This window comes from Peromyscus eremicus, chromosome 7 (genome assembly GCF_949786415.1).
Source record: "Peromyscus eremicus chromosome 7, PerEre_H2_v1, whole genome shotgun sequence".
NCBI lineage: Eukaryota > Metazoa > Chordata > Mammalia > Rodentia > Cricetidae > Peromyscus > Peromyscus eremicus.
This window is the reverse complement of record NC_081422.1, coordinates 112,899,164-112,923,964: the sequence shown is the minus strand read 5'-3', so window position 1 is coordinate 112,923,964 and position 24,801 is coordinate 112,899,164. Positions and strand designations below refer to the sequence as shown.

The following is a 24,801-nucleotide window of genomic DNA, read 5'->3' as shown; positions in this document are numbered from 1 at the left end:
ACATGCAGTGGCGTGTGTGCACATATTCTTGTACACATACCCCCACAATAAACAAACAAACAAACAAATAAAATGTTAAAAAGAAAAATAAAGGGGCTGGAGAGACGGCTCAGTGGCTAAGAGCAACCTGGGTTCAGTTCCCAGCATCCACACGGCAGCTCACAACTGTCTGTAACTCTGGTTCCAGGGGACCGACACCCATGACAAAACACTAATGCACACGAAATAAAAATAAGTAAATTTTAAAAAAGAAAAAGAAAAAGAAAGAAGAAACCCTTTTTAAAGGTTGAGGATGTTTCTCTTTCCAGAAAATCCACAGAGTTGGCCAGCAACACCCAAACACTGAGCAAGTCCCGCTGAGAAGGCATCCCTCTAGAATACTCCAGGGAGAATCCGAGCCTCTCCTAGGAGGATGCTAGTCACCCGTTAGCCTCCCCTGTAGCACCCAGAACAGTGCCTGCCTTGAGAAATGGCTTTGCCCTAGGCAAAGTGGACAGCTGGGCTGCCTGAGGCCACACACTTGCCCAGAGAAGGGTAGGGCTAGTGACAATGTGGTCCGTGGGCCTCAGACCACATCTGAGCTACTCTGGGCCCTCTGGCCTCAGAAAGAAGGTCCAGAGTGAAAGAGGACCCTAACTGCAAATCCATTAGCTCTCTTGCCCACTCATGAGGAGCGGATCTGTGGCCCTCCCAGGAAGCACCGGTACCAGTGGGTGGATGGGGTACTTCCAGCCACAAGGCACTCCCAAATTGCCTTACTCACCAGTGTATGGGCTGTAAATTCCAGGTTGAGCTGGCGCTCTTCACTGGGGCCCAGTAGGCCACGTCTGGGAGAGATTGTCACTGTACACAAGGCTGCTTGAGTCCCCAGGAGCTAGAAGACACAGGATGTCTTGTGAGGCTACCAGATGGACCAGGTTCTACAGAGTGCTAACACAGCAAGCCAGACACAGCTGTTCACTTCAGGAATAAACCACAGAGCTTTCTCTCCTTCCCAAGCATGGTGGGCTTCACCCCCCCACCATGGAGTTGAACCTTCTCTCCTTCCCAAGCATGGTGGGCTTCATCCCCCGCCATGGAATTGCCTGGACAAACTGAACAACCCACTGTGGTGGGCAGCAGAAAGCAGGCACCTTTGATAGAGGATTCTCCCATGGTGCTCAGAGCAAGCTCCACTATCAACCACAGGGGCATTGCTATGACTAGGTTCCAAACGGCTGTGCAGACTAGCTGTGCTGGCTGGGAGGTCCCAGCTGTGTTCACCAGGAACTCCTTGGACAGGGAACTAGAATGTCCTAAAGACGGAGCCATGAAAGGTCAGACAAGATGAACTGCTCCTTAAGGAGCCATGCTTTGCTGCGAACTGTGGATGGAACCATAGGCTTTGGGAGGGAGGCGGGACATTTATTCTGGAGGGTGGCCATTCAGGGGGTGGGGACCACATGTGTCTCCAAAGCTGGGAGCTGCCTACTGCTGCTTGTTCGGGTTCAGTCACCTTGCCCCAGTGGAACCGGGTGGGCAGGAGTGTGCCATTGACCAGCACGACGGTTGACTTTGTGGGCACACCCAGGTAGAGGTTGCTCAAGTCCACGTGGCTGCTCTGCAGGTACACGTGAGGCTGCTGTACCTCAGCGTACACAGGAAGGTAGCTGGAACACAGGAAGTCACACAGCACATTGCACAGGAAAAAGAAAACTATCCCAGTTTACCAATGGCATGAGGATTTGGGGAAAGTCCTGAGGACTCTATTAATATAATAATAAAAACAAACAAAAGCCAAACAACAACAACAACAACAACAACAGCAGAAACAGCAGCTAGGAGTAGCACATTTCTAATTCCAGAACCCAGGAGCAGAAACAGGAGAGTCACTGTGAGTTCCAGGCCAGCCTGGTGTACGGAGAGACTTTCAGGCAAGCTAGGGCTACACAGTGAGAGCCCGTCTCAAGAAAACACAAAACAACAACAAACAAACAAAACTCCTAAAAAACAAGTTTGGCAAAAAGCTGCAGCAAAAACACAAGATCATCATTCAGAACATAACCATATTCTTATTCATCAATTAACATGTAGAAACAAACTACTTAAATTTTAAATCACTCGGAATATCTGAGAAACTTTAAGGAGAATATTCTGGGTTTAATTCAGGATCGTTACTCACCTCTTCCTATCCCTAACCAAATGCAAAAAAATTTCTTCTGTCTCTGCCACAAGAATCTAGGCGCTCCTGCCCCAGTTAACTTTAACTGTCCATCCGGCATAGCCTAGTCACCTGAGAAGGTGCACTCAGCTGAGGTAATGTCCAGTCAGATTGGCCTGTGGGCCCGTCTGTGGGAGGACTGTCTGGATTATAACGGAAGCAGGAGGGCTCAGCCCACTGTGGGCAGCACCATTCCCTGGGCAGGTGGTCCTAGGCTGCCATGTTAGCTGAGCAAGAGCCTGGGAGGGAGTCAGCAGTGCTCCTCTGTGGTCTCTGCTTCCGGTTCCCGCCCTGACTTCCTCAGTGATGCACTATGACCTGGAAGTGCAAGCCAAATACATCTTCTGCTCTAAGTTGCTTTTGGTCAGAGTGTGTTGTTGTTGTTGTTGTTGTTTAGAGACAGGGTTTCTCTGTGTTGCTCTGGCTGTTCTGGCTGGCCTCAGACTCACAGAGATCCACCTGCATCTGCTTCCTGAGTGCTGGGATTAAAGGCATGCACCACCACTGCCCAGCTGGTCAGAGTTTTTTTTTTATTTAAAAAGTGTTTTTATTCATTTTACAAACCAACCACAGAATCCCCTCTCATCCCTCTTCCCATTCCCCCCACCTCCTCCCCACTTCTATCCCCTCTTCCTGAAGGGTAAAGGTCAGAGAGTTTTACCACAACACAAAGTAAACTACATACAGCAGCTCCCAAAAGTTTTGAGTCTTATCCCAGTTAACATTCAGCCTCCAGAATTTGTTGAAGCTAGTGACTGTTCCTTCCATGACTGGGTCCAACCACTGCTGCTTCGGGGAAACTCGTCTGTTTACTACTTTTGATGGTCTCCCTGGGATTGGGAGATTCTCTGGCGTACATAAACAGAGTTGCTTTTTAGTTTGTTCTTTTTTTTCTTTCTTGTTGTGAGGCAGGAGCTTGATGGGCAAGTGCTCTACATATCTAGATGGCTGGGGGCATTTTGTAGTGAGATTAACATTATGGTGAGCTGATATAGTAAGCAAAGGAGATTATCCTAGAGAGTCCAGATGGGCCTGTCAATCATCTGAAAGGCCTTAAAAGAAAGAGCCTGGGATTGCCTGGCCAGCCACAATTAGGTGAGTTGACTGAGTCCTTGCAAGAAATTATATATACATGCACACATAATATTATATATAGTTTATATATTATATGTACTGAGTAGTATATATAATAGAATATGTAGTCTTGTTTTGTGTCTTGGGCAGTGCTTAAATTCACAATGTTCCTGTTTCAGCTTTCTGAGTGCTGGTATTATAGGCATGTACCATGTCTGGCTGTAACAGTCTCGTGTGTGTGTGTGTGTGTGTGTGTGTGTGTGTGTGTGTGTGTGTGTGTGAGAGAGAGAGAGAGAGAGAGAGAGAGAGAGAGAGAGAGAGAGAGAGAGTAGGTCAAAGGTCAATGTCAATGTTGGTTGTCTCCTGAGTTGCTGTCTACTTTGTTTTTTGAGACAGGGTCCAGCTAAGCTGGCCAGCCAGTGAGCCTGGGAGCTCCGCCTGTCTCTGCCTCCCCAGTGATGAGATACAAATACATGTTGCCATACTAGGAGACTTCAGGACCACTCTCAGACTGCAGGGGTTCCCACTGTACTACGTTTCTACATTGCCCCCCAAGAGCCTCCCAATTCCAGTCATCTCTCCCAGTACTCTCTCCCTCCATTCCTCCCACCCCAGCCTGATCCTCCTGTTCCCATCTCCACTTGCCCCCAGTCCACCTCAAAGTCTCTTGTTACCTAGCCTCTCTGGGTCTGTGGCTTGCAGCATGATTGCCCTTTACTTACTAGCTAATTCCACTTACAGGTGAGTACATACCATGTTTGTCTTTCTGGGTCTGGGTTACCTCACTAGGGATGTTTTTTTTTTTTTTTTTTTTTTTTTAGAGTAATGGGGAATATGAAGCCCAAACTGGCCATCTTCTATAAACAGGCACGGCTCCCAACAGTGGGACTGGGACATCAACCCAGCCATAAAACCTTCAACCTACAATCTGTCCTTCCTGCAAGATGTGCTGGGGCATGGTGGGGCAGAACACATGGGAGTGGCCAACCAATGACTGGTCCAACTTGAGGCCCATGCCACGAGAGGGAGCCCATGCCTGACACTGCCTGGATGGCCAAGAATCAGAGGCAGGACAGCCCAGAGACAGACCCATAATAAAACCAAACATGACTGGCAGAAAAAAAAAAGGCAATGAAATGATTCCTAATAATATTCTGCTATACTCATAGATCAACACCTAGCCCATTTGTCATCAGAGAGATCAGAGAGGCTTCATCCAGCAGTTGATGGGAGCAGATGCAGAGACCCACAGCCAAACACTAGGCAGAGCCAGGGGAACCCAGAAGAAGAGGAAAAGGAAGGATTGTCTCAGCCAGAAGAGTCAAGGACACCAGGAGAACATGGCCCAGAGAATCAACTAAGCAGGGCTCACAGGGACTCACAGAGACTGCAGAGACAAACACTGTCCCTGTATGGGTCTGAGCTATGTCCTCTGCTCATATGTTATGGTTGTGCAGCTTGGCCTTCTTGTGGGACTCCCAACAGTGGGTATAGGGATGTCTCTGACTCTTTTGCTTGCTCTTGGGACCCTTTTCCACCTACTGGATTGCTCTGTCCAGCCTTGATAGGCTGTGTTCAGTGGATATTCCTGGGAGGCCTGCTCTTTTCTGAGGGGAAATGAAGGAGGAGTAGATCTGGGGGAGAGGGGAGGGGAAGAAGGGAGGGAAAGAGGAGAGGGAAGAGGGGAGGGAGGGGAGGGAGAGAGGAGAGGGAAAGAGGGGAGGGGGAGAGGCACTGAGATGAAACTGTGATGGAACCTGGGAAGCTATGGTTGAGATGTAATGTATGAGAAAAGAATAAAAAAAAATATTTTTAAAAAACCCAAAAAAACAAAAGCTACTGTGATTGGCTTCTCATGTGGGTTCTAGGCATCCAAACTCAGGCTCTCAGGCTTTTACAGCAAGCATTTCATCAACTCAGCTCTCTCCCCAACCCCCCTCCCACTTCTCCCCACAATATCTTATTTTAATAAATATGTTATTGTTCTGTTTCTCTCGTGGGGTCTGGACTGAGGTGATACTATCAAAGAAAACCCATAAGAAATTTTAAAAGACAGAATAGATTTATTTTTACCTGTAACTCATTTCTTTTATCTGATTTAAAAGAGGACTACAGCCAGGCAGTGGTGGCGCATGCTTTAATCCCAGCACTCTGGAGGCAGAGGCAGGTGGATCTCTGTGAGTTTGAGGCCAGCCTGGTCCACAGAGCAAGTTCCAGGACAGCCAGGGCTGCACAAAGAAATCCTGTCTCAAAAAATTGAGAGAGAGAGAGAGAGAGAGAGAGAGAAAGAGAGAGGAGAGAGAGAGAGAGAGAGGAGAGAGAGAGAGAGAGGAGAGAGAGAGAGAGAGAGAGAGAGAGAGAGAGAGAGAGAGAGAGGAGAGAGAGAGAGAGAGAGAGAATGAGAGAGAGAGAGAGGGAGAGACCCATAAACCAGTAACTAAAGCCGTGCTGATGGGTCTCCTGTACACAGATGCTGGCAACACTAAAGGGGAAATGGACAATTTGACTAGCATGGTTGGAGACCTCGCTCTCTTATTTTTAAGGATGAACAGAACTAAGATGCATGTTGAAATGGAAGGCTTGAACACTGTTACAAACCGAACAGCCTAACAGACGTACAACGCTTCACCCAACAGAGGAGAGGACTTGGCAAGTCGAACCTAACAAAGTTAAATGTTTTTGTACTTTAATAATACTATTAAGAGGAGTCTGGAGAGATGGCTCAGTGGTTAAAAGCACACTGGCTGCTCTTCCAGAGGACCTGGGTTCAGTTCCCAGCACCCACATGGCAGCTCACAACTGTCTGTAGCTCCAGTTCCAGTGGATCTGACATCCTTATACAGACATACTTGCAGGCAAAACACCATTGTACATGAAATAAAAATAAATAAATCATTTAAAAAATACTATCAAGAGAACAAGGCCACAGAATGGTTGAAAACAGTTTATCAAATTAGAGACTTGCATGTTCGATATATAAAGATTTCTTACAAACTCTGGAATAAAAAAGAATACTTTTTGTTGTTGTTGTTGTTTGTTTTTGTCTTTCGAGACAGGGTTTCTCTGTGTAGCCCTGGCTGTCCTGGATTTCACTCTGTAGACCAGGCTGGTCTTGAACTCAGACATCTAAGAACTCAGAGCTGCTTGCCCCTACCTCCAGTGTGCAGGGATCCAAAGTGTGAGCCACCACTAGCTGGCTGAGAACCTATTTCTTAATTCATAACAATGGGTTTACTGTGGCATTTTCATACATATGTTTTGATTTATCCGCCGTTGACTCTCTTGTCCCCCCTCCTACTAATTATCTCCCTCTTCGCATCTACTCCCCCTTCTACTCCCTTGTCTTTTTTGGGGTTTTGGTGGGGAGAGCTAGTGGCTGTGCTGGCTAGTTCTGTGTCAACTTGACACAGGCTGTGGTCATCTGAGAGGAAGGAGCCCCAGTTGAGAAAACGCCTCCATGAGACAGAACTGCAGGCCAGCCTACAGAGCATTTTCTTAATTAGTGATTGACAGGAGGGGCCCAGCCCACTGTGGGTGGGGCCACCTGTGAGCTAGTGGTCCTGGGTTCCATAAGAAAGCTGAGCAAGCAGGGAGAGTAAGCAGCACCCTCCCTGGCCTCTGCCCTGCTTGAGTTCAGGTCCTGACTGTTTTCAACTATGAGCTATTGGGGGAGGTGGGGCGCGAGCAAACTTAACCCTTTCCTCCCCAACTAGCTTTTTGTCACAGTGTTTCATCACAGCAGTAGAAACCTTAAGACTGAAATACGTTTCATTAGGGCTGCTTACAGGAACATGGGCGAGGGGGCTGTTTGCAGGAGCGTGGGCCCCTTGCCGGCGGTCACACTAGCGAAGACACTATAAATCCTTAGGGATAGGTGGGGTCTCCTGAGGGAATCCTAGTTCTGAAAATAGACAGGCCATCTGGACAGGTACTTCGGCAAAGAGAATTCACAAGTGACTAGTGAGCACAAGAAGATGTTCAGTGTCCTTTGCCACGAGGAAAATGTCACCCAGTCCTCAGAGAAGTACTGTTCACAGGTGGAGATGCAGCCTCAAAGGGTTAGGTGACCATGATGGAGGGCACCTGACACCCTCTAGTGACCTACACACTCAAACACACACACATACATACACACTCACACAGACACACACACACATACATACACACATACATACACACTCACACAGACACACACACACATACATACACATTCAGACATACACACATACACACACACATATATACACACTCATACAGACACACACATACACACACACATACATACACACTCATACAGACACACACATACACACACACATACATACACACTCACACAGACACACACACACATACACACTCATACAGACACACACATACACACACACATACATACACACTCATACAGACACACACATACACACACACATACATACACATTCAGACATACATACACACACACATACATACACACTCATACAGACACACACATACACACACACATACATACACACTCATACAGACACACACATACACACACACATACATACACACTCATACAGACACACACATACACACACACATACATACACACTCATACAGACACACACACACAATACAAAACAAAATAATCAAGGAACAATAAATAATCCTTTAAAAACAAAATATTCTCTATCCCGTCTTGGTGGACCTGCTCTCCCAGTACTTGAGAGAAGTTTAAGGCTGTCCTCTGTTGCATGGTGAGTTCAAGGCCAGCCTAGGCTACATGATACAGTTTCAAAAAACCAATCAGAAAGGAAGTGAGGAGAGACGGAGGGGGGAGGGTCAAAGTATTTTGAATTTGGAAGAGGCAGGAAGAGTGAGAGGATATGGATTAATTAGTGTTGGCGTTGAGTTGGTAATTAGTGAAGGAGACAATGAGTTTGTGGTGGTGGCAAAACTCTTCTTTATGTACATGAGAAAACTTCCACTGCAAAAGTGCAGGAGGAGGGAGGAAAGGGGAGGGGCGTCACTGCCCTCCAAGCCTCTGTGTGTTCCTACCAGAACACAACAGCCTTAGCACACGGAACACTGCCTGGGCCCATTCTCTCGCCCACCAGCAACAGTGTGTCCAGTTTTCCATTCTTACGCTTCCTCTTGCTAGGAAACAACCCCAGGAGGCCGGAAGACAGCATCGGCTACCCTGGAGTTGGAGCTACAGGCGAATTGTGAGCGGCCTGACCTGGATGCTGGGAATCAAACCCTGATCATCTGGGAGAACATGGAGTACTCTTAACCGCTGCAGCATCCCTCCAGCCCCCTCAACCTGTAGTTTCAAACTCAGAAATATCTCTAGATAAATACAGAGTTGCGCACACTGTTAACATAAGGTGAAACACAGTCCACTGTGACCCTCCGACCCCTCCATACCTCCAGGCCCCATTCTCCACCTTGAGCTCCAGTACCGTCTGTAGCCGCTGACAGTGAGAAGTCTCTAAGGCAACAGTCACTTTGCACTCCCCCAGAGGGTGAAGCTGGCCGCTGCAGGGATCCATGTCCAAAGGGGACACCTACGGTCAACCCAGAAGATACAGTGAGAAGTGAGGACAGGGGAACTGGGGTGCTGGGGTTGACTCTGTCTGATCAGGACCACCCCCAAGCTGCCCCTGGATCTCCCAGGCATGAAACCAAGGAGAAGATGAGCAAGATGGGACCTCAGCTGGTGAGGACATCAGGAACAAGGGAACAAAAACTAGGTGTTCAGGTAGAGGAATACACAAGATAGAGGTTCCCACAATCCTGGCGCTGAGCCAAGAGGTGGAAGGCAGAGGTGGGGATTGGGGGGTGGAGAAGGGGCCTGAGAAACCAAAGAGGAACAGGAGGAGAGCTTGGGCGTCCTGGAGGAGGTGCTCTGGGCAGGCTCAGGCCTGTCTCTGACAGCTTCAACCAAGGCTAGCCATCAGGTCACCCCACTGGGGAGGGCAGAAGCTGCAGCCAGACGGACTTCCCCCTTGTCCCCATCCTGGTTCCCTCCCCCCCCCCCCCGCCCCAGGATTGACTCACCCATCAGCAAACCCACTCCCCACATGCACTCAAGGGAAGAGTGGATGGGTGAGAAGTGGCACAAAGGAAGTGTCCCAAAGTATCTGCTTCTGGGAAGGGACCTCTACCCCCACTTCCTCTGTCCCTAATGAGAGGGGCACCTGTGGGACTAAGAAGCCTTGGGCTCTAGGTGGGCCACACTGGTTAGTGGGATGTCACTGGAAAGTCACACCAGAAAGGGCATTATCTCTCCCTTCAATGAGACCAGGACAATGGGTGTGAAGGCCACAACTGCCTGGAGATGCCACAAGACCTGTATTGAACCCATCCCCACCTCATCAGAGATGACCTTGAACTTCTGGCCCCTCTGGCTCAGAGCTCTGGGAATGCAGGCACATGCCACCACACCCTGCTTTGTGCATAGCTGGGGATTGAACGCAGAGCAACCAACAGCTTACGTCTGCAGAAATTGAATTTTGTTTGTAGAGCCTCAGGTTTGAGCCACCGGCCGCCCCCTGGTGGCAAGCACTGAAACTGCAGCCACATTTCCCAGGTAGGTGACCTGGAGGAGGGGGGCTTTGGCCAACAGCACCTTCTGAGTGCATTGCCTGTTTTCCGGACTCAGGCTGCTTCAAAGAAGGAGAACCCCCACACTACCCTCTTCCGCATCCAGTGGTCTAAAAAGGGAACAGGAAATGCCTGTGGAATTGGGGCTGAGGGATGAATTCCACCCTGGAGACTGCTGCCTCAGATCAAGTGTCCCAGTTCAGACAGGAGCCAAAGGTGAGTGTCCCATGGAGAGGCCACATCTAGGGAGCCTGCAGGATCCCACTCACATCCTCGTGTCTCTCTGCCAGGCATAACGGGCTCTCCCTCAAATGCCACACGGCAGAGAGCTGGCTGATATTCCGGATCTGGATGGAGCATGAAGCCTTCTGGCCCAGGCGGAGCAGACCAAACTGAAGGGCTGGAACATCGATGACCAAGGCAGGTCCCTGAAACACCAGAGGGGCCTATCACTGCCTGCCTGCCTGGGAAGGGGCTGGGTCCTGCTTCACCCCCACCCCCACTCCGAGCTCTCCAGGCATTCCCAGCTGCCCAGTTCCCACCTTAAACGCAGCTTCGATGTGAAGCACCACTGGGCAGGGCGAATCTTTGATTTCACACTGCAGGTCCTGGCTGGTTGGGCCAGGGACTCCACCAGTTAGGTTTAACTCAAAGTCTCCGACCTCATTAGGCTCTAGGAAGGAGGATGACATTGAGGTGGCGATCAGGGGTGGGTACAGTGTCCTGTCAGACTGGATCTGACCACAGGACAACCAGGGTCCTGCATGGGTCCCCTGCACCCAGCCCCAGGCCGGCCACACCCTTTTGCAAGTGAACTACCTATCACGCCTGTGCAGGGCTCCACTTCGATGATGTGACAGTGGCTGATCTTGCTCCACGTGTATCTGATGGGCGACTTGCTGTTATTCCACATCTGAAAGACACATGCAGGCTGCCTGGGTACTGCCCTTCCGTGTCAAATCAGAACCTGCTGAGGGACGGTAGGATCGCCGGCTCCCAAGGGGTCGTCTATCCGATGCTCTGCCAGCTGCTGACCATCTGAAGCCCCAGGCCTCCCTACCCAAGAGGCGCCTTTGCTCCATGTTGTGGGGACACAGGCACCACATCCTGCTGAAGACCCGGGAATGAGTTCCATAGCCCTGACTTCAGAAGATTCTGGACACTGGTAGGTCAAACAAGCCTGGTCCAGGAGTGTAAACCGCTACAGGCTCCATGGTGTGGCCTATTGAGCTCTCTCTTCACCACACTTACACTGGGCCAGTGACGCTGGTGAGAGGATTCCTTACCTTAAAGTCCTTCTTCACAGTGATGCCAATGTAACTCTCGCCAGGGATGATGAGGGCGTAGGGCTCTAAAAGGACTTGGAAGGGTTCTGCTGAGCCTTTCACCTCGATTTCCAGGACAATCACATCATCCACTGAGTAGGAATAGTCCCCCAGGTTCTCCACCCCTGAGCTGAACACAAAGCCACTGTGGGCTAGGGGTTGACACATCCCAGGGGTGTGTCTCTGCCTCTCTCCCACTGGTTTCTTCTTGTGAACACAAAGGGTTCCCTTGCCCTCGACCCCCAACCCCACAGTCATGTGACAATGTCTACACTGTGATAGGGCAAAGAGACAGCAGAGTAGCCTAAAGCCTGGGGCGTGGACCTGCTGCCTCCAGGAACAGAGCTAAGCCTCCATGGGACCTGTGCACCATGCTCCCTGGAGACCCACCTCTAGCCAGTGCATCATACAAACCTTCCCACAGTACTCAGCAGCACCCAGAGTCTACCAGCCAGGATGCCCAGGGGTAGCAGTGACCCTCCTTATCTAGGCTCACCTACTCACCTCAAGGGCTCAGGGACAGCTTCCAGAACCATTTGCAGTACACTGTGGAAACACTTGAGCTGCAAGAGAAACACAGTATGATAACCAGACTTGACTTCCAGCCAGCCTGCCTGCCTGCAGGGAGCTAGGGGACAGGGAAGGGATTCCTGTTTCCAGAGCCAGGGAGCCCAGGGGTGGGGGTGGGGGTGGGGGGATGGGGGGAGGGCCCTCTGAAAGATGCACTGCTTCCCAGTGTCCTCTCTCCACTGTAGGGAGAATGGGATCCCTGCCAAGGCAGGAACCTACTGGTCAGCAAAGAAAGCCCCAGCCCCCCCAAGTCTAACATTGGCTCCAATTAGCACCCTTGGTGTGTTTAAGGGACCAGACCCTCCTGGGTACAAGAGCAGCGCATGCTGGCTCCAGAGGCAGCCACACACAACTCAGTCTCAGACCCTCTACAACAACAGCCTGGCCCAGTCCTGCGCCATGCTGGCACTCACTCAGGAGCCCACGCCTTGTTTGTAGGTGCTGCAGGGGACGGGTGGAGACAGTTATGTGCTTTGAACTGTGAAAGTCACCAGGGCTGAGGAACAGGCACAGGGCTGTGCTGCAGGAGGGACATTTGGGGACAGAACCAGGAAACCAGCTGCTGAGTCTTGCACACCAGACCTGCATTCCAGCCATACTCAGAGCTACATGCGGCCCTCAGCAGGGTGCCCAGGTGCCTCTTCAGGCCCAGCTGTGGTTACACATGGGGGTTGGAGGAGGAGGGAACACACAGAAAGCTAATGACCCTGGTCAGTGGCTAATGAGATGACCTCGTGAGGAGAAAAACTCAGGATGAACTCGTGGTCTGAGTGGCCCTCGAGGACGCCCTTCTCAGGAATGATGGAGAAGGCCGTCTCCCTGTCAGGGTGGCACTTGATGCTGTCTGAGCTGTGTGTCTCTCCAGGCATCAGAGGCTGCAGGTTGGGTTTCATGATCTGCCAGTGGAAGGCCAGCTCCACGTGCCTGTGGGAGCAAGGGCTGCTGTGGGCAGTGGATCCAAGGCCACGCCTCCGCCCTCGACGCTCCCACCCTGTGATTGGTTGGCTCTATTCTAGACAAGAAGTGACCAGAACAGGCTTCCAGCTTTTCCCACAGAGGAGCTGAGGGCAACTTAGGTAAGGACAGCAGGGTGTCCACAGTGGAGACCATGTAAGAGTCCCCACCTCAGCAGCTGGGAACCGAAGCCACAGTGAATCAGGGGACACGGGTGATGCGAAATGTCACACTCTCGCCATTATACTAGAGGAGTCCAGGCATCCCTGAAAATTCTCAAAAGTGTCTCCTACCACATGAGCATTTCCAGCTTTCCCATACAGGCCACATTCTCACCTTCTGCCTCCAGCCATGGTCTCCTGGGATGATGGCTGTATTCAGAGAGACATGTGCCCACTGGCTATTGACAAGGACAGCCCCAGCTCTACAGCACCACAATGGACAGGACTCAAGACATGCTTCTGGGTGGTGGGATGGAGGGGGATGTCAGGTCAGTCCCTCCCATCCGTGTCCCGGGGCACCCCTGACTGGGAGGCCCACTGAGGTCAGGGCTGATGGAATGTGATGTTCAAAGGTTGGACAAGGAAGGACCTGGCAGTAAGGGCTGAGCCCAAAGACCCTGCCTGGGGTCCGAATGGCTCCCGGGACAGGGACACAAAAAGACCTCTCTGGAAAACCATTCCGAGATCCCCACTACAAAACGGAATAGGAGACTACAGGAGATATGAAGTAGGAAACTGAATAACAGGGGGGACTCCAACTGGGTGGAGGGAAGGAGGTCTGTGCAGAAGGAGGAGGGATACAGGACAGATACACCAATGCTGTTCAATAAAGCCTCAAGGAATCATTTTATATTTACCTAAAAGTATACACAATACACATAAGTGTCTGTACACACACACACACACACACACACACACACACACACACCATACTTACATCTTAAAGGAAGTTAAGCTACTTGGGCTGACAATGCTCTCTACTGGACCCATAGACTAACAACCCAGGACTAGGCACAAGAAATCTCCTTCCAACCGGGCGGTGGTGACACACGCCTTTAATCCCAGCACTCAGGAGGCAGAGGCAGGCAGATCTCTGTGAGTTCGAGGCCAGCCTGGGCTACAGAGTGAGTTCCAGGACAGGCACAAAGCTGCTCAGAGAAACCCTGTCTCGAAAAACCAAAAAAAAAAAAAAAAAAAAAAAAAGAAAAGAAAAAAAAAGAAAAAGAAAGAATGTACCAGCATCACTTCACTAGACCAGTATGGTTCCTTATAGTCTAGATCTTTTCCTCATACCCACAGGGAGGGGGGGTAGATGCTACCCCTCATCCAAGAAGCCCCTCTTTACAGCGAATGGAGACACCACAGAAAACCATAGCTGGACACCTGCAGAGATCAACAGGTCATGGACACATTTACACCACAGCTCCTGCATCTATGACTCAGAGAACATCACAGTGTAAGAGCCAAAACACCAGGAAATCTGTCATGAATCAGTCTCGCCTAGACCAGAGCTACGGCAGTATAAGGGCATGTTAATGATGAAGGGGAAAATTAGTGGCATCCCCTCCCTAGACAAAGAACTCCAGGCAACCACTGACTGCTGGGAGAAGTAGCCCCTCCCAGGGTGGGCTCCATCATTGGTTGTTCAGTGCAGAGTGCTCAAGAAAGACTCGGCAGGATGTATTTGTATTCTTTGTATTCATGCAGACACACACATATGTATATTATGTAACACTCGTAATCAAAGAAAAAGAGGTTATCAACTTGAAAGTGGCATTGGGTATGGGAGGGGTTTGAGGAAGGGTAGCTGGGGGGCTGGAGGTAGAAAGGGGAGGGAGAAAGTAATATAATTCTATTTCAATTAAAAACAATAAAAGGGAACAAAACCACCTATTTATTCCTGGCTTAGTGTGGTGGAGGGATATTGCATTCATGGTACAATCTGGCTTCCCACAGTGAAGACCCTACGTGGCCACACAACTCAATACAGTAGCCACTGGTTTTCAGTGGCCACCAAGAACTTAAAACGTGGCTAGTGTACTGAGGAGGTGCTTGTCATTTGATTTCATTTTAACCAATTTAAATGGAAATAGCCAGCTGGGGATAGTTCATTGGTAAAGCATTTGTCAGGCACGCATGGGACCTGAGTGAAATCTCAGCCCAACTTAATAAGACCCAGAACCTCTGGGTATAAGCCAGGCATGGTGGTGCCTGCCTTTGATCCCAGCACTCAGAGGCAGAGGCAGACAGATCTCTGTAAATTTGAGGCCAGCTTGGTTTACATAGTGAGTTCAAGGCCAATCAAGGCTACACAGTGAGACCCTGTACAAAACAAAACAATAACAACAAAAGCCAGGTGTGGTGGCACATGCTTATAACCCCAGTGCTGGGAAGTGAGGGACAAGCCCATCCTCTGGGCTTCCTGGCCAGCCAAGTGTAGGCCAACGATTCTTCCACAAAAAAACCAAGGTGATAGTGTCTGAAGAACTAGAGCCAAGCTTGTCCTCTGGCCTGCTCATATCCATCACAAACCCCACAAACATGTACACCTGAACACACACAACTCATGCATGCACACACACACATACACACACCATACACATACACACCACACACACATACACACACACACACAACACACCATACACACACACATACACACACACCCACATACACACCACACACACACACCATACACACACACACACACCATACCCACCCACACCACACACACACACACCACACACACACCACACACACACACACACCACACACACACACACACCACACACATACACACACCCCTACATACACACCACACACACACACCATACACCCACACACCACACACACACACACACACACACCATACACACCCACACCACACACACACCATACACCCACACACCATGCACCCACACACACCATACACATACACACACACACCACACACACATACACACCACACACACATACACACCCCCCCCATACACACCACACACACACACCATACACCCACACACCACACACACACACACACCATACACACCCACACCACACACACACCATACACCCACACACCATGCACCCACACACACCATACACACACACCACACCACACATAACACACACACACACACACACACACACACACACACACATACACACGTCTAATGGTTGCATGATGGGCAACGTGAACCAGGAGCCTTCCATCCAGTCTTAATCCATTCTGGGCTCACAACTCCCTCTGACTCTTAGAAAGCACTCTTGCCTCATGAGGAACTCGGGGCTACTTGAGGGAGGACCAGGGCTGTGTGTCAACAGCACGTCAGGGCCACTCACGTAGCATTTCGGATAATGAGCTGTTTCCTTGAGGTAGACTGGAGGTTTTCAGGCTCAAATCGGATAAAGTACTGGGCTGTTAAATCTCTCAGCTCTCCTGGGTCTGGTTCACTTTTTCCACCAGAAATATAGATCAGATCCAAAGCCACCAGCTGCCCAGTTCCTGACGGAGGAGAGTAGGAAGGTTCATCAAATATCACCAGGCTGAAGTCGGCACCCAGGGGCCACAGACTGCCATGGGACCCATACCATGTCCCCATGCAGCTGGCCTTACTCGGGTCTCCAGAGCATATAGAAAGGGAAAGTAGGTCTGATCACCCATTCACAGCCTCAGGTCTTCCCAGACCAGAGAGAGCCTTGCACGCAGCAGATACTCATTAATGACTACCGAGTGGAACTGGACAGACAGATGGAAGGAAGGGAGGAAAGGATGCATTGTGTGTACCTGGTACAATTTAGAAAAATGCCCTCTCTGACCTTGCAAAAACCTAGAAGTGTGGTGATACATTGTGTACCCTAATAAACTTTGCCTGAAGATCAGAGAACAGAACAAGCCACTAGATTAAACATAGAGGCCAGGCAGTGGTGGCACACACCTTTAATCCTAGCACTCGGGATGCAGAGATCTGTCTGGATCTCTGTGAGTTCAAAGCCACCCTGGACTACATGAGATTGACTCAGTCTAGGAGAGAAAACAGAGCCAGGCAGTGATGGCACACACCTTTAATCCTAGCACTTGAGATCTCATGTCTTTGTTTGGGAAGTCACATGGCTTTTATCCCAGCACTAAGAAGGGAGTGATATGGTGGGCGGAGAAAGGTATATAAGGCGTGAGGAGATCAGAACTAAAGCCTTTTAGGCCGAGGAAGTTCTTTCGGCTGGAGCTCTTTCAGGCTGAGGAGTTGGTGAGGTAAGAGGTGGTGGCTGTGGCTTGCTCTGCTTCTCTGATCTTCAGGCAAATTTTATTAGGGTAGACAATATATCACCACATAGAGCTGTAACCAGTCATTTATATGGGAGCCACAGATGACTCTCAAAGATCAAAGTGGACTCCAAGTGAAAGAATGGGCGATCGCACCTGTAACCTCAGCACTAGGGAAGCAGGGGCAGGTGGATCAAGAGTTCAAGGCAGTGTGCCCCTAAGATCCCCACCACCTGGCTGGGGCAGGTACAGCATGCCCACCCTCCCTGCCAATGCTGCTATCATAAACAGCTCCTGAAACCACATCCCCACCTACGATCACCAGCTCCTTTGTCTGACAATTGTCACACACGATGATGAAGGTCTCCTCTGCCTTGCCTAGGCCGGTCGGGAGGAACAAGACCTGGAGAAGAGAGAAGATATGTATAGCAGAGACTAACCAGGAAACATGGCGAGGACCAGGGACTGGGTGTCACGTTCAGAAGTCTGCCCCTGATGACCTACTTTCGCCAGTGAGGCCTCACCTATGAAAAGCTCTATAGCATCCAGGAAATAATGCCACTAGCTGAAGGACAGGACTTTGAAATATGGACTTATAGGAGACATTTCAAACCATAATGTCCTGTATTGACTTCTTAATTGATTTATTTAGTGAGTATGTGGAAGGGTGTGCCACAGCAGGAATATGGAGGTCAGAGGACAACCTGTGAAGTCATAAGGCAGCCACAGAATGCAAGCACACACCCCTGTCTAGAGTCCCAGTGCTGGGACCTGGGTCAGAACGGTGTGGATGTGAGCCATGAAGACACAGGTGGACGTGATGATGGAACACCCGAGGAAGCCACCGTGGGTAAGCATGAGGAACAGGTTTGACTACCCACCTCCAACAGGATGGCAAACCCTGGAGCCAGCTCAAACACGGACGGCATGACTCCAAAGGGAGGCTGTTCCACAAAGCCAGTGGTCGCAACAGCCTAAAAAATAAAAAACAAGAGGGTTACACAATGGTGTGGCAGGAATTGCAAAATCCAGTGCTCACTGCAAACCTCTCCAGATATTCATTTTGCTGTCTGAGGATTTTAAGGATCCTCCAAGTGCCCTGTGAGTGAGGAAATCATGACCCAGCCACCCTGAGGGTGTGTTCACTTCACCTTGCCAGGCACTGGGCGAGGCTCTGAAGGTTAGTAAGTCACTGACATCTGGGAAGCAATACTACTGCCAAGTGCTCGGGACACGAGACGTACAGGAAGGGCTTCCCGGAACACCTGGTTCTGCCTGTGGTGGCCACCATGTCTGCCTCTGTCTCTGACCACCCCCGAGTGCTTCTGAGTCACAAGGACACCTGTCAACTTGGTAACAGAATCGTAGATTTCACACAAAACCTCTGGGCTAGAGGTACAAACTGGTGCTTACAAGATCCTGCCCAGCAGCCAACACTTCCGGGAAGGGAGGTTTCTGGGTCTGTCTCATACTCCCAGGCCAGAAGGCACGGGGAAATCTACCCACTGGGACAGAAACTGCGGAGTACACGTGATGTTGCTGGTGCCGGGCTGGGGCTGCCGGGCAGTGTGGAGCAAAGATAACAGGACAGAGCTCTGCTCCCTGGTCCCACGAGGTCACAGCAAAGAGCCCAGAGGTACAGGCACTTACACGCAGTCTCCTGCTTTCAATGGCTGGTTCAAACATTTCGTGTGTGGGGGTACACATGTGTACATGTGAAGGCCAGAGGGCAGCTTCAGACACTGTCCTCCAGCAATGCTGTCCACCTTGCTTTTGGGGACAGGGGCTCTCATTGGCCTGTCCAAATAAATGGGCTAAGCTGACCGGCCAGTGAGGGCCAGGCTCACCGTCTGCCTCACACCTTCAGGATTATGCCAGAGTGGCTTTTTTTATGTGAGTTTTGAGGATCAGACAGGTTCTTCCACTTCACCGTCTGAGCCATCTCCCCACCTCAAAATATTTTTAAGTACTGTGCTAAATAAATACCAACAGAATTCAACCAAAGCCGCCTGCCTGTGCTCTCCCATACTGCTCTGATGTGCTATAATAAAGCTGAACTCAGTGAGACTGAATTATAAAACAAGAGGGAGGATACACCTCACCCAGGATTGCGTGGGGGGTGCTCGTAACCAGAGGCATATCCCTGCCCTCGACACATTTGTTCTCGGGCCACGACAGCTGGATCTGGGGATCACAACACCCTACTTCTGTAAGTTTCTGGTCCCCGGTGTGATGCAGCAGCCTCCTCCATGGAGCTCATTTCCTTGGGTGGTTTGTTCTTTTCCCAGGAAGCGATCTACAGTCACTCACCCGGAAACTGGGCGGCGGCCAGCTCTTTTGGGGCATGATGCAGAATTTGCCAACGCTGAAGCCCACGTTTTTGCAGGCGAATCTGGTTATCTTCACTCCTCCAATGAGGCAGTGGCCACAGTCCAATACCGGTGACACTACAGCCGTGGGAAAGGTTGCTCAGGGAGGGCAACATGGGGCTGGTGAGACGGCTCAGCAGATAAAGGTGCTTGCTGCCAAGCCTGATGACCTGAGTTCAAGGCCCTGGACCGACATCGTGGAAGGAGGGAACCAGCTCCTATAAAGCGGTCCTCTGACAAGTTCATGAGCACCACGGCACATGTGTCTTCCCGACCCATACATGTAAGGATAATAAATAAATGTTTAATTAAAAAAGGACAACACATCACTCTGAATGGACCCTGCTGTCATTGTTTTGGAGCTCAGAGCAGCCTACCACACAGAGAAGGAAGAGTCAGTAGGGTGGTCTGCCATGACCACTAGGACCCTTGGGCTCTGTCCAGGGTGCTGCCGGTCACATGGTCATAGTCTTGTAGGAGTCAACACTCACTGTAGACTCCCCATCTGGGCCAGGAAGATCCAACATGGTCTTGGGCGTTGTGGAACAAATCAGGGGATGGGCTGAGTTCCAGCTGAAGGATCTCATACCCGAGAGGGACCAGCAGAACCTGGCTTTTCTAAGGACGCCTCCCTGCCTCCCCAGCACCAGAGTCAACACCTACAGAGCTTTCCTCTGGGTGCCTGGAACCTTTCACCTTCCCCTGCTGCATCACAGAAGCAACCCCTGCAGACGGGAGAAGGCCTGCTGATGTGGAAACTGCTAGAAGGCCCTTTCAGGACTCTGAAGTCTTTACCCAAGAGATAACAGGACCTGTGCCCCTTCCAGGAAGTCCTAAGATGCTGTCCATCCTTATAGGGGCTTCCCAGCCCTAACTGAATCCCTCTGAAGATGCAATGCATACTCACAGGTCAGGACTGGGGGCGGCCTCCGGGCCTGCAGGGGGATCACCAGTGTGTGGGCAGACTGGGTCTCAACCAAAATGAAATCATCGAAGTCCCCAAGACAGTCCGGAATGAACTGGACAATGTACTGGCAGGTCATCCCAGGAGCCACTATTCCACCTTTTCCTGGGAACATCCCTGTGGACCATGGAAGTGGCCCATGAGGATGAAGGACTAGCTGCCCACCGGGGCCTGGGCTGTCCTCAGAAGTCAGAGTATATCTGTTTCTGTCCAATCGCTCCCTAAGACTTGGGAGCCCGGCACAAGCCTCAAGATTCATGAGGCCCCTTCACGAGGCTAGCAAGCAGGGAGCGACTGCCGAGAGAGGGGGACTCTTCTGTGGAACTGCCTGCGCGTTAGGGGTGAGCTCCAGGGATGCTGCTTTTAGGACTGTCCCTCACACCGGGATGAAACTCTTGGTGACACAGCAGCCTTTTTGTCACCTACGAGTTCCTGGAAGTAACCCAGCAAGTTCATTGGTTCACAAAGTTCGGCTTGGTGGGAATGGTCACGTGACTCTGTCACGGGGCCTTTCTGGGATGAAGAGATGTTAGCTCACATCTTCCCTGGAAAAGTCATGCAACAGACACCAACCACAGCTGGGCCAAGGCTGGTGGCAGAGCTGCCGGGGCACGCAAGGGAGGTACTAAGGCAACAGTACCCAAGTGGGAGTGAGGTGACCAACGTGCAATGCGTGGGTGGAGGTCATCTGCCTCTATGGCATAGGGATTATCTCGTGGGCAGCAGAGAGCCCTTTGAGATTTGTGCGTTTGAGCGGCAAGAGGATTTTGCTGTGTTTTCTCTTTGGTAAGATATTTTCTCACTCTTCACCTGGGCTGGCCTCAGATTTGTGTCAATCCTCTTCCCTAGGCCTTCCAAGTGCTGGGATTACAAGTGGGAGCCACCACACCTGGCCAAGACCAGAGGCCTTGAGATGACGGGAGACTGGTTGGAGGGTTGCCATGGTGATGTAAGCAATGCAGAGTACCTGATCAAGGGTAGCCACAGCGTGAAGGGTGGGGAGCTGGCAGAACCAGTGCACTGAGCAGAGCGGACAGACAGACAGACAAGACTCTGGGACCCTGAGCCTGAGGGACCCCAGGGACTGCAGAAGGAGGCGTGGACAGGGCCTGAGAGCCAGCTCATCAGAGACCAGTGGCCAGTCCTGCACATCGTTCTGAAGCAGTCTAGAATGCTGCTATACTGAACTTACCAAGCCCCAGGGCAAAGTATGGAGAGGACGGTGGGAGGACTCGCAGGTATCGGCTGGTCGCAGTGGTGTTCTGGAGAGCGATTACCATCTGTGCAGAGGTAAAGGTGGGGGGATCCTTTCAGCCATTCGATGGTGCTGTGGTGTGAGGTCAGGGTGGACTGACTGACTGACTTCTGTGTGTGTGTGTGTGTGTGTGTGTGTGTGTGTGTGTGTGTGCCTGTGAGTGTGCATGTGCACTCACATGCTTGTTTGGAAGTCATAGGACAACTTGTAAGAGTCAGTTCTCTCCTTCTCCCACGTGGCTTCTCTGACAGAACGCAGGCTATCAGGCTTGGCGGCAAGCGCCTTTATCCACTGAGCCATCTCATCACCCCAAACTCCAGTGGTGTGGGAAGGAAGAGGGTTCTGAGAGAAATCAGCTTGGCCATATGTTGGTAATTACTGAAGTGGGGTGACAGGTACATGGGGGTTCGTTTTGCTCATCTACTTGCTTTCATTTGTGGACATTTCCATAGTAAAATTAAAATACAAAGCCAGGCACAGTGGCACACACTTGTGTTCCCAGCACTTGAGAGGCCAAGGCCGAAGGATTGCCACGAGTTTCAGGCTAGCCTGGGCTATGTAGTGAGTTGGAGACTGGCATGGATTACAGAGTAAGACCCTGTCTGAGGAAGGTTTTTAAAGTCATCCTTCCCCGGTTAAAATACAAAGTAGAAGGAAAACTGGAGTTGATGAAACACTTGTTCTTGACATGTAAAGTGATAGCTGTCGTGACTCAAGGGCTTGTGATTGGCTCAGGAACCCAGCAGGGACCCAGAGCTGTAGTTGAGTCCCTTTATACAGAACAGCACAACACTTACACATAACCTGCTGTGGTGCTCCTTTCAAATGGCAGCCTGGTACAACCTCGGGTTACCTGGGAAGGGTCTCGGTGAGGGATTACTTAGATCAGGTGGACCTGTGGGCTGTCTTTATTGTTAATTGATGAAGGAAGACCTGGCCTGTTGGGTGGCACCATTCCCTAGGCAGGGGGTCCTGAACTATACAGGACAGGAGAGGCTGGGTGAGAGCAGATGGGCAGCCCGCACCACCATGCCTCGCTGTTCACACTGGGTGCTGAGGATCTAAGTTCCAGTTCTCATGCTTGCACAGTGAGCGCTTTACCCACGGAGTCATTCCCCATAAATCATAAATCCATGTTTGTACCTCCACTACAGTCCAGCAGCATCAAATTCAATCTGGCCTTCCCTCTTTCCTTATTTATAAATGCTCTCAACTATAGACATGTTATTCTCACTCATATATATACATATAAATACATCTATTGTTTTTAGGACTTATTTTTTTAATTATGTGTATCTGTGCATGTATCTGTGTGCAGGTATGCACATGTGAGTGTTGGCATCTGTGGAGGTCAGAGACACTGGGATCATTACAGGCAGTTGTGGGCCACCTGAAGTGGAGTCTGGGATTCGATCTTAGGTCCTCTGCAAGAGCAGTAAGCGCTTTTGACTGCTGACCATCTCTCAGGCCCTGTTTTGTTCTTTAAGACAAGACTCCCCCTCTTCCCCCCTCCCCGGCCCCCCCCCCAAGCATGGGGATGACAGGAGTTCACTGCCTCGCCCACTTTATGGTTCTTTTTTTTTAAGTCCTGTGTGCTAGAGACACTTGATGACGTGCTGTGTAGGCCTCCTCCGACACACTCCAGAGGAGACGTGTAGGAGGGGAGACACCGACCAGCTGCTGAGGCCGGACGACACGTGGATCTGCATTAGTCTTTTCCCTACTTCTGTGTGGTTCAGAAACCCCATGACGTAAAGCACGATCTCTACCTCATAAACTGGTCCAATCTCATAATCTGTGAAAAATCCAACTGACGGCTTAGCCAGAAACACAGGGGTATCTGCACAGCTGTGGGGAGAAGAGGGAAGAAAAGGCTGTGGGTGTCGCCTGTCTGACCCGATGCAAAGCGGTGCCTGATCCATGTGATGGCACACTCCCACAGTCCCAGCTCTCGGGAGGTAGAGGCAGGACCACCACAAGTTCAAGGCCAGCCTCCATCAGTCCACTCCTCCCTCTCTCAAAAAACCAAAAGTAAAGAAATAAACTCATCCACACCATCAAAGGCATTCACAACAGGCTGTTCCTCGGGTTTTCTGGTTGGTGTTTACTAAGCAGGTTATAAAATATTTTAGGGCTGAGGAGATGGCTCAGCAGCTAAGAGCACACACTGCTCTTGTAGTGGTTCCAAGCTTGGTTTCCTGTACCCACATCGTACCCACAGGCAGCTCACAGCCACCTGAGAGGGTTAACTGAGGAGGAAGAGGATCGTGGTGAACGTGGGCAGTGTCATCCCACAGGCTGGGGCCCTAAAACTGAATGAAAGGGGGAAAGGCAGGAAGCCAGCTGAACAACCCCTTCCCCCATGTCTAGCAACCACAAAGTGAACTGTTCCGGTCCACCACATCCTCCTGGCCATGATGGACTGAACCCTCTGAACCCAGAGCCAAAATCAATCTTACCTTTCCCACATTGTTCTTGTTAGGTATTTTGTCATGGCCATGAAAAAAGGAACCAATACACTGTGGGAAGGTCACATGACTATGGACTCCCCAGTCCCAGCTCATTCAGATGCCCCTAAGAAGCCCACTTACTTTTTTGTTTGTTTGTTTTTTAGATTTATTCATTACGTGTACAGTGCTCTGCCAGCGTGTATGCCTGTCCGCCAGAAGAGGGCACCAGATCTCATTACAGATGGTTGTGAGCCACCATGTGGTTGCTGGGAATTGAACTCAGGACCTCTGGAAGAGCAGCCAGTGCTTTTAACCTCTGAGCCATCTCTCCAGCACTATTTCTGACTCTTGATAGGTGAGAAAGCCACAACCCCATGCCTCTGAGGGTCAAAGGTCATACCTGTGGGTCACCCTGAAGGCATGCTTTCCTCTGAGACACTACCTTGACTTGCCAAAGTCTAGAGACCTCCTTAGACTAACCCAGAACCTTCCCATCTCACTTTAAAGGGTCAGATTTCCTGGGATTCTCAGGGGAGAACACACCTCCATTCCGGCTCTGCACTCAGGGATCCTCCTCTTCTCGCTGGCTTCCTTGAAGAGACAATTAGAGACTTGCCTCCATGTGGTGTGTTAGGCGGGAAAAACCGTGGGTTTTTCAGGAAGTGATTCCGATTCTCCATCCTGGCAAGCAGGAGCCGCTCGAGGCCCCTCTGTGGCACCCGTAAGTGTTTCATCCACTTCTTATTCTTTGGTGTGCTCACCTTCTTTGAAGCACATGAAAGTGCAGTT

General features: G+C 50.6%; 1 protein-coding gene across 4 annotated transcripts in view; it reads right to left on the bottom strand.

Annotated features, from left to right (window-relative positions):
• Nucleotides 1–24,801, bottom strand: part of Dlec1 (DLEC1 cilia and flagella associated protein) — a 49,920-nt gene that overhangs the window by 14,944 nt on the left and 10,175 nt on the right. For 2 of the 4 annotated variants that reach the window (XM_059268870.1, XM_059268872.1), the window contains exons 5-21: nt 24,556–24,776; nt 23,332–23,410; nt 21,500–21,587; nt 20,251–20,424; nt 19,285–19,421; nt 17,856–17,948; nt 17,287–17,377; nt 16,053–16,215; nt 12,486–12,678; nt 11,689–11,747; nt 11,146–11,314; nt 10,679–10,772; nt 10,402–10,532; nt 10,129–10,287; nt 8,681–8,820; nt 1,496–1,649; nt 764–874 (exon numbers count right to left, since the gene is read on the bottom strand). In XM_059268870.1, coding sequence (XP_059124853.1) covers nt 764–874; nt 1,496–1,649; nt 8,681–8,820; nt 10,129–10,287; nt 10,402–10,532; nt 10,679–10,772; nt 11,146–11,314; nt 11,689–11,747; nt 12,486–12,678; nt 16,053–16,215; nt 17,287–17,377; nt 17,856–17,948; nt 19,285–19,421; nt 20,251–20,424; nt 21,500–21,587; nt 23,332–23,410; nt 24,556–24,776 — 2,256 coding nt within the window. The remainder of the gene's footprint in view (nt 1–763; nt 875–1,495; nt 1,650–8,680; nt 8,821–10,128; nt 10,288–10,401; nt 10,533–10,678; nt 10,773–11,145; nt 11,315–11,688; nt 11,748–12,485; nt 12,679–16,052; nt 16,216–17,286; nt 17,378–17,855; nt 17,949–19,284; nt 19,422–20,250; nt 20,425–21,499; nt 21,588–23,331; nt 23,411–24,555; nt 24,777–24,801) is intronic. The other 2 variants (XM_059268871.1, XM_059268873.1) reach the window with 1 other exon arrangement.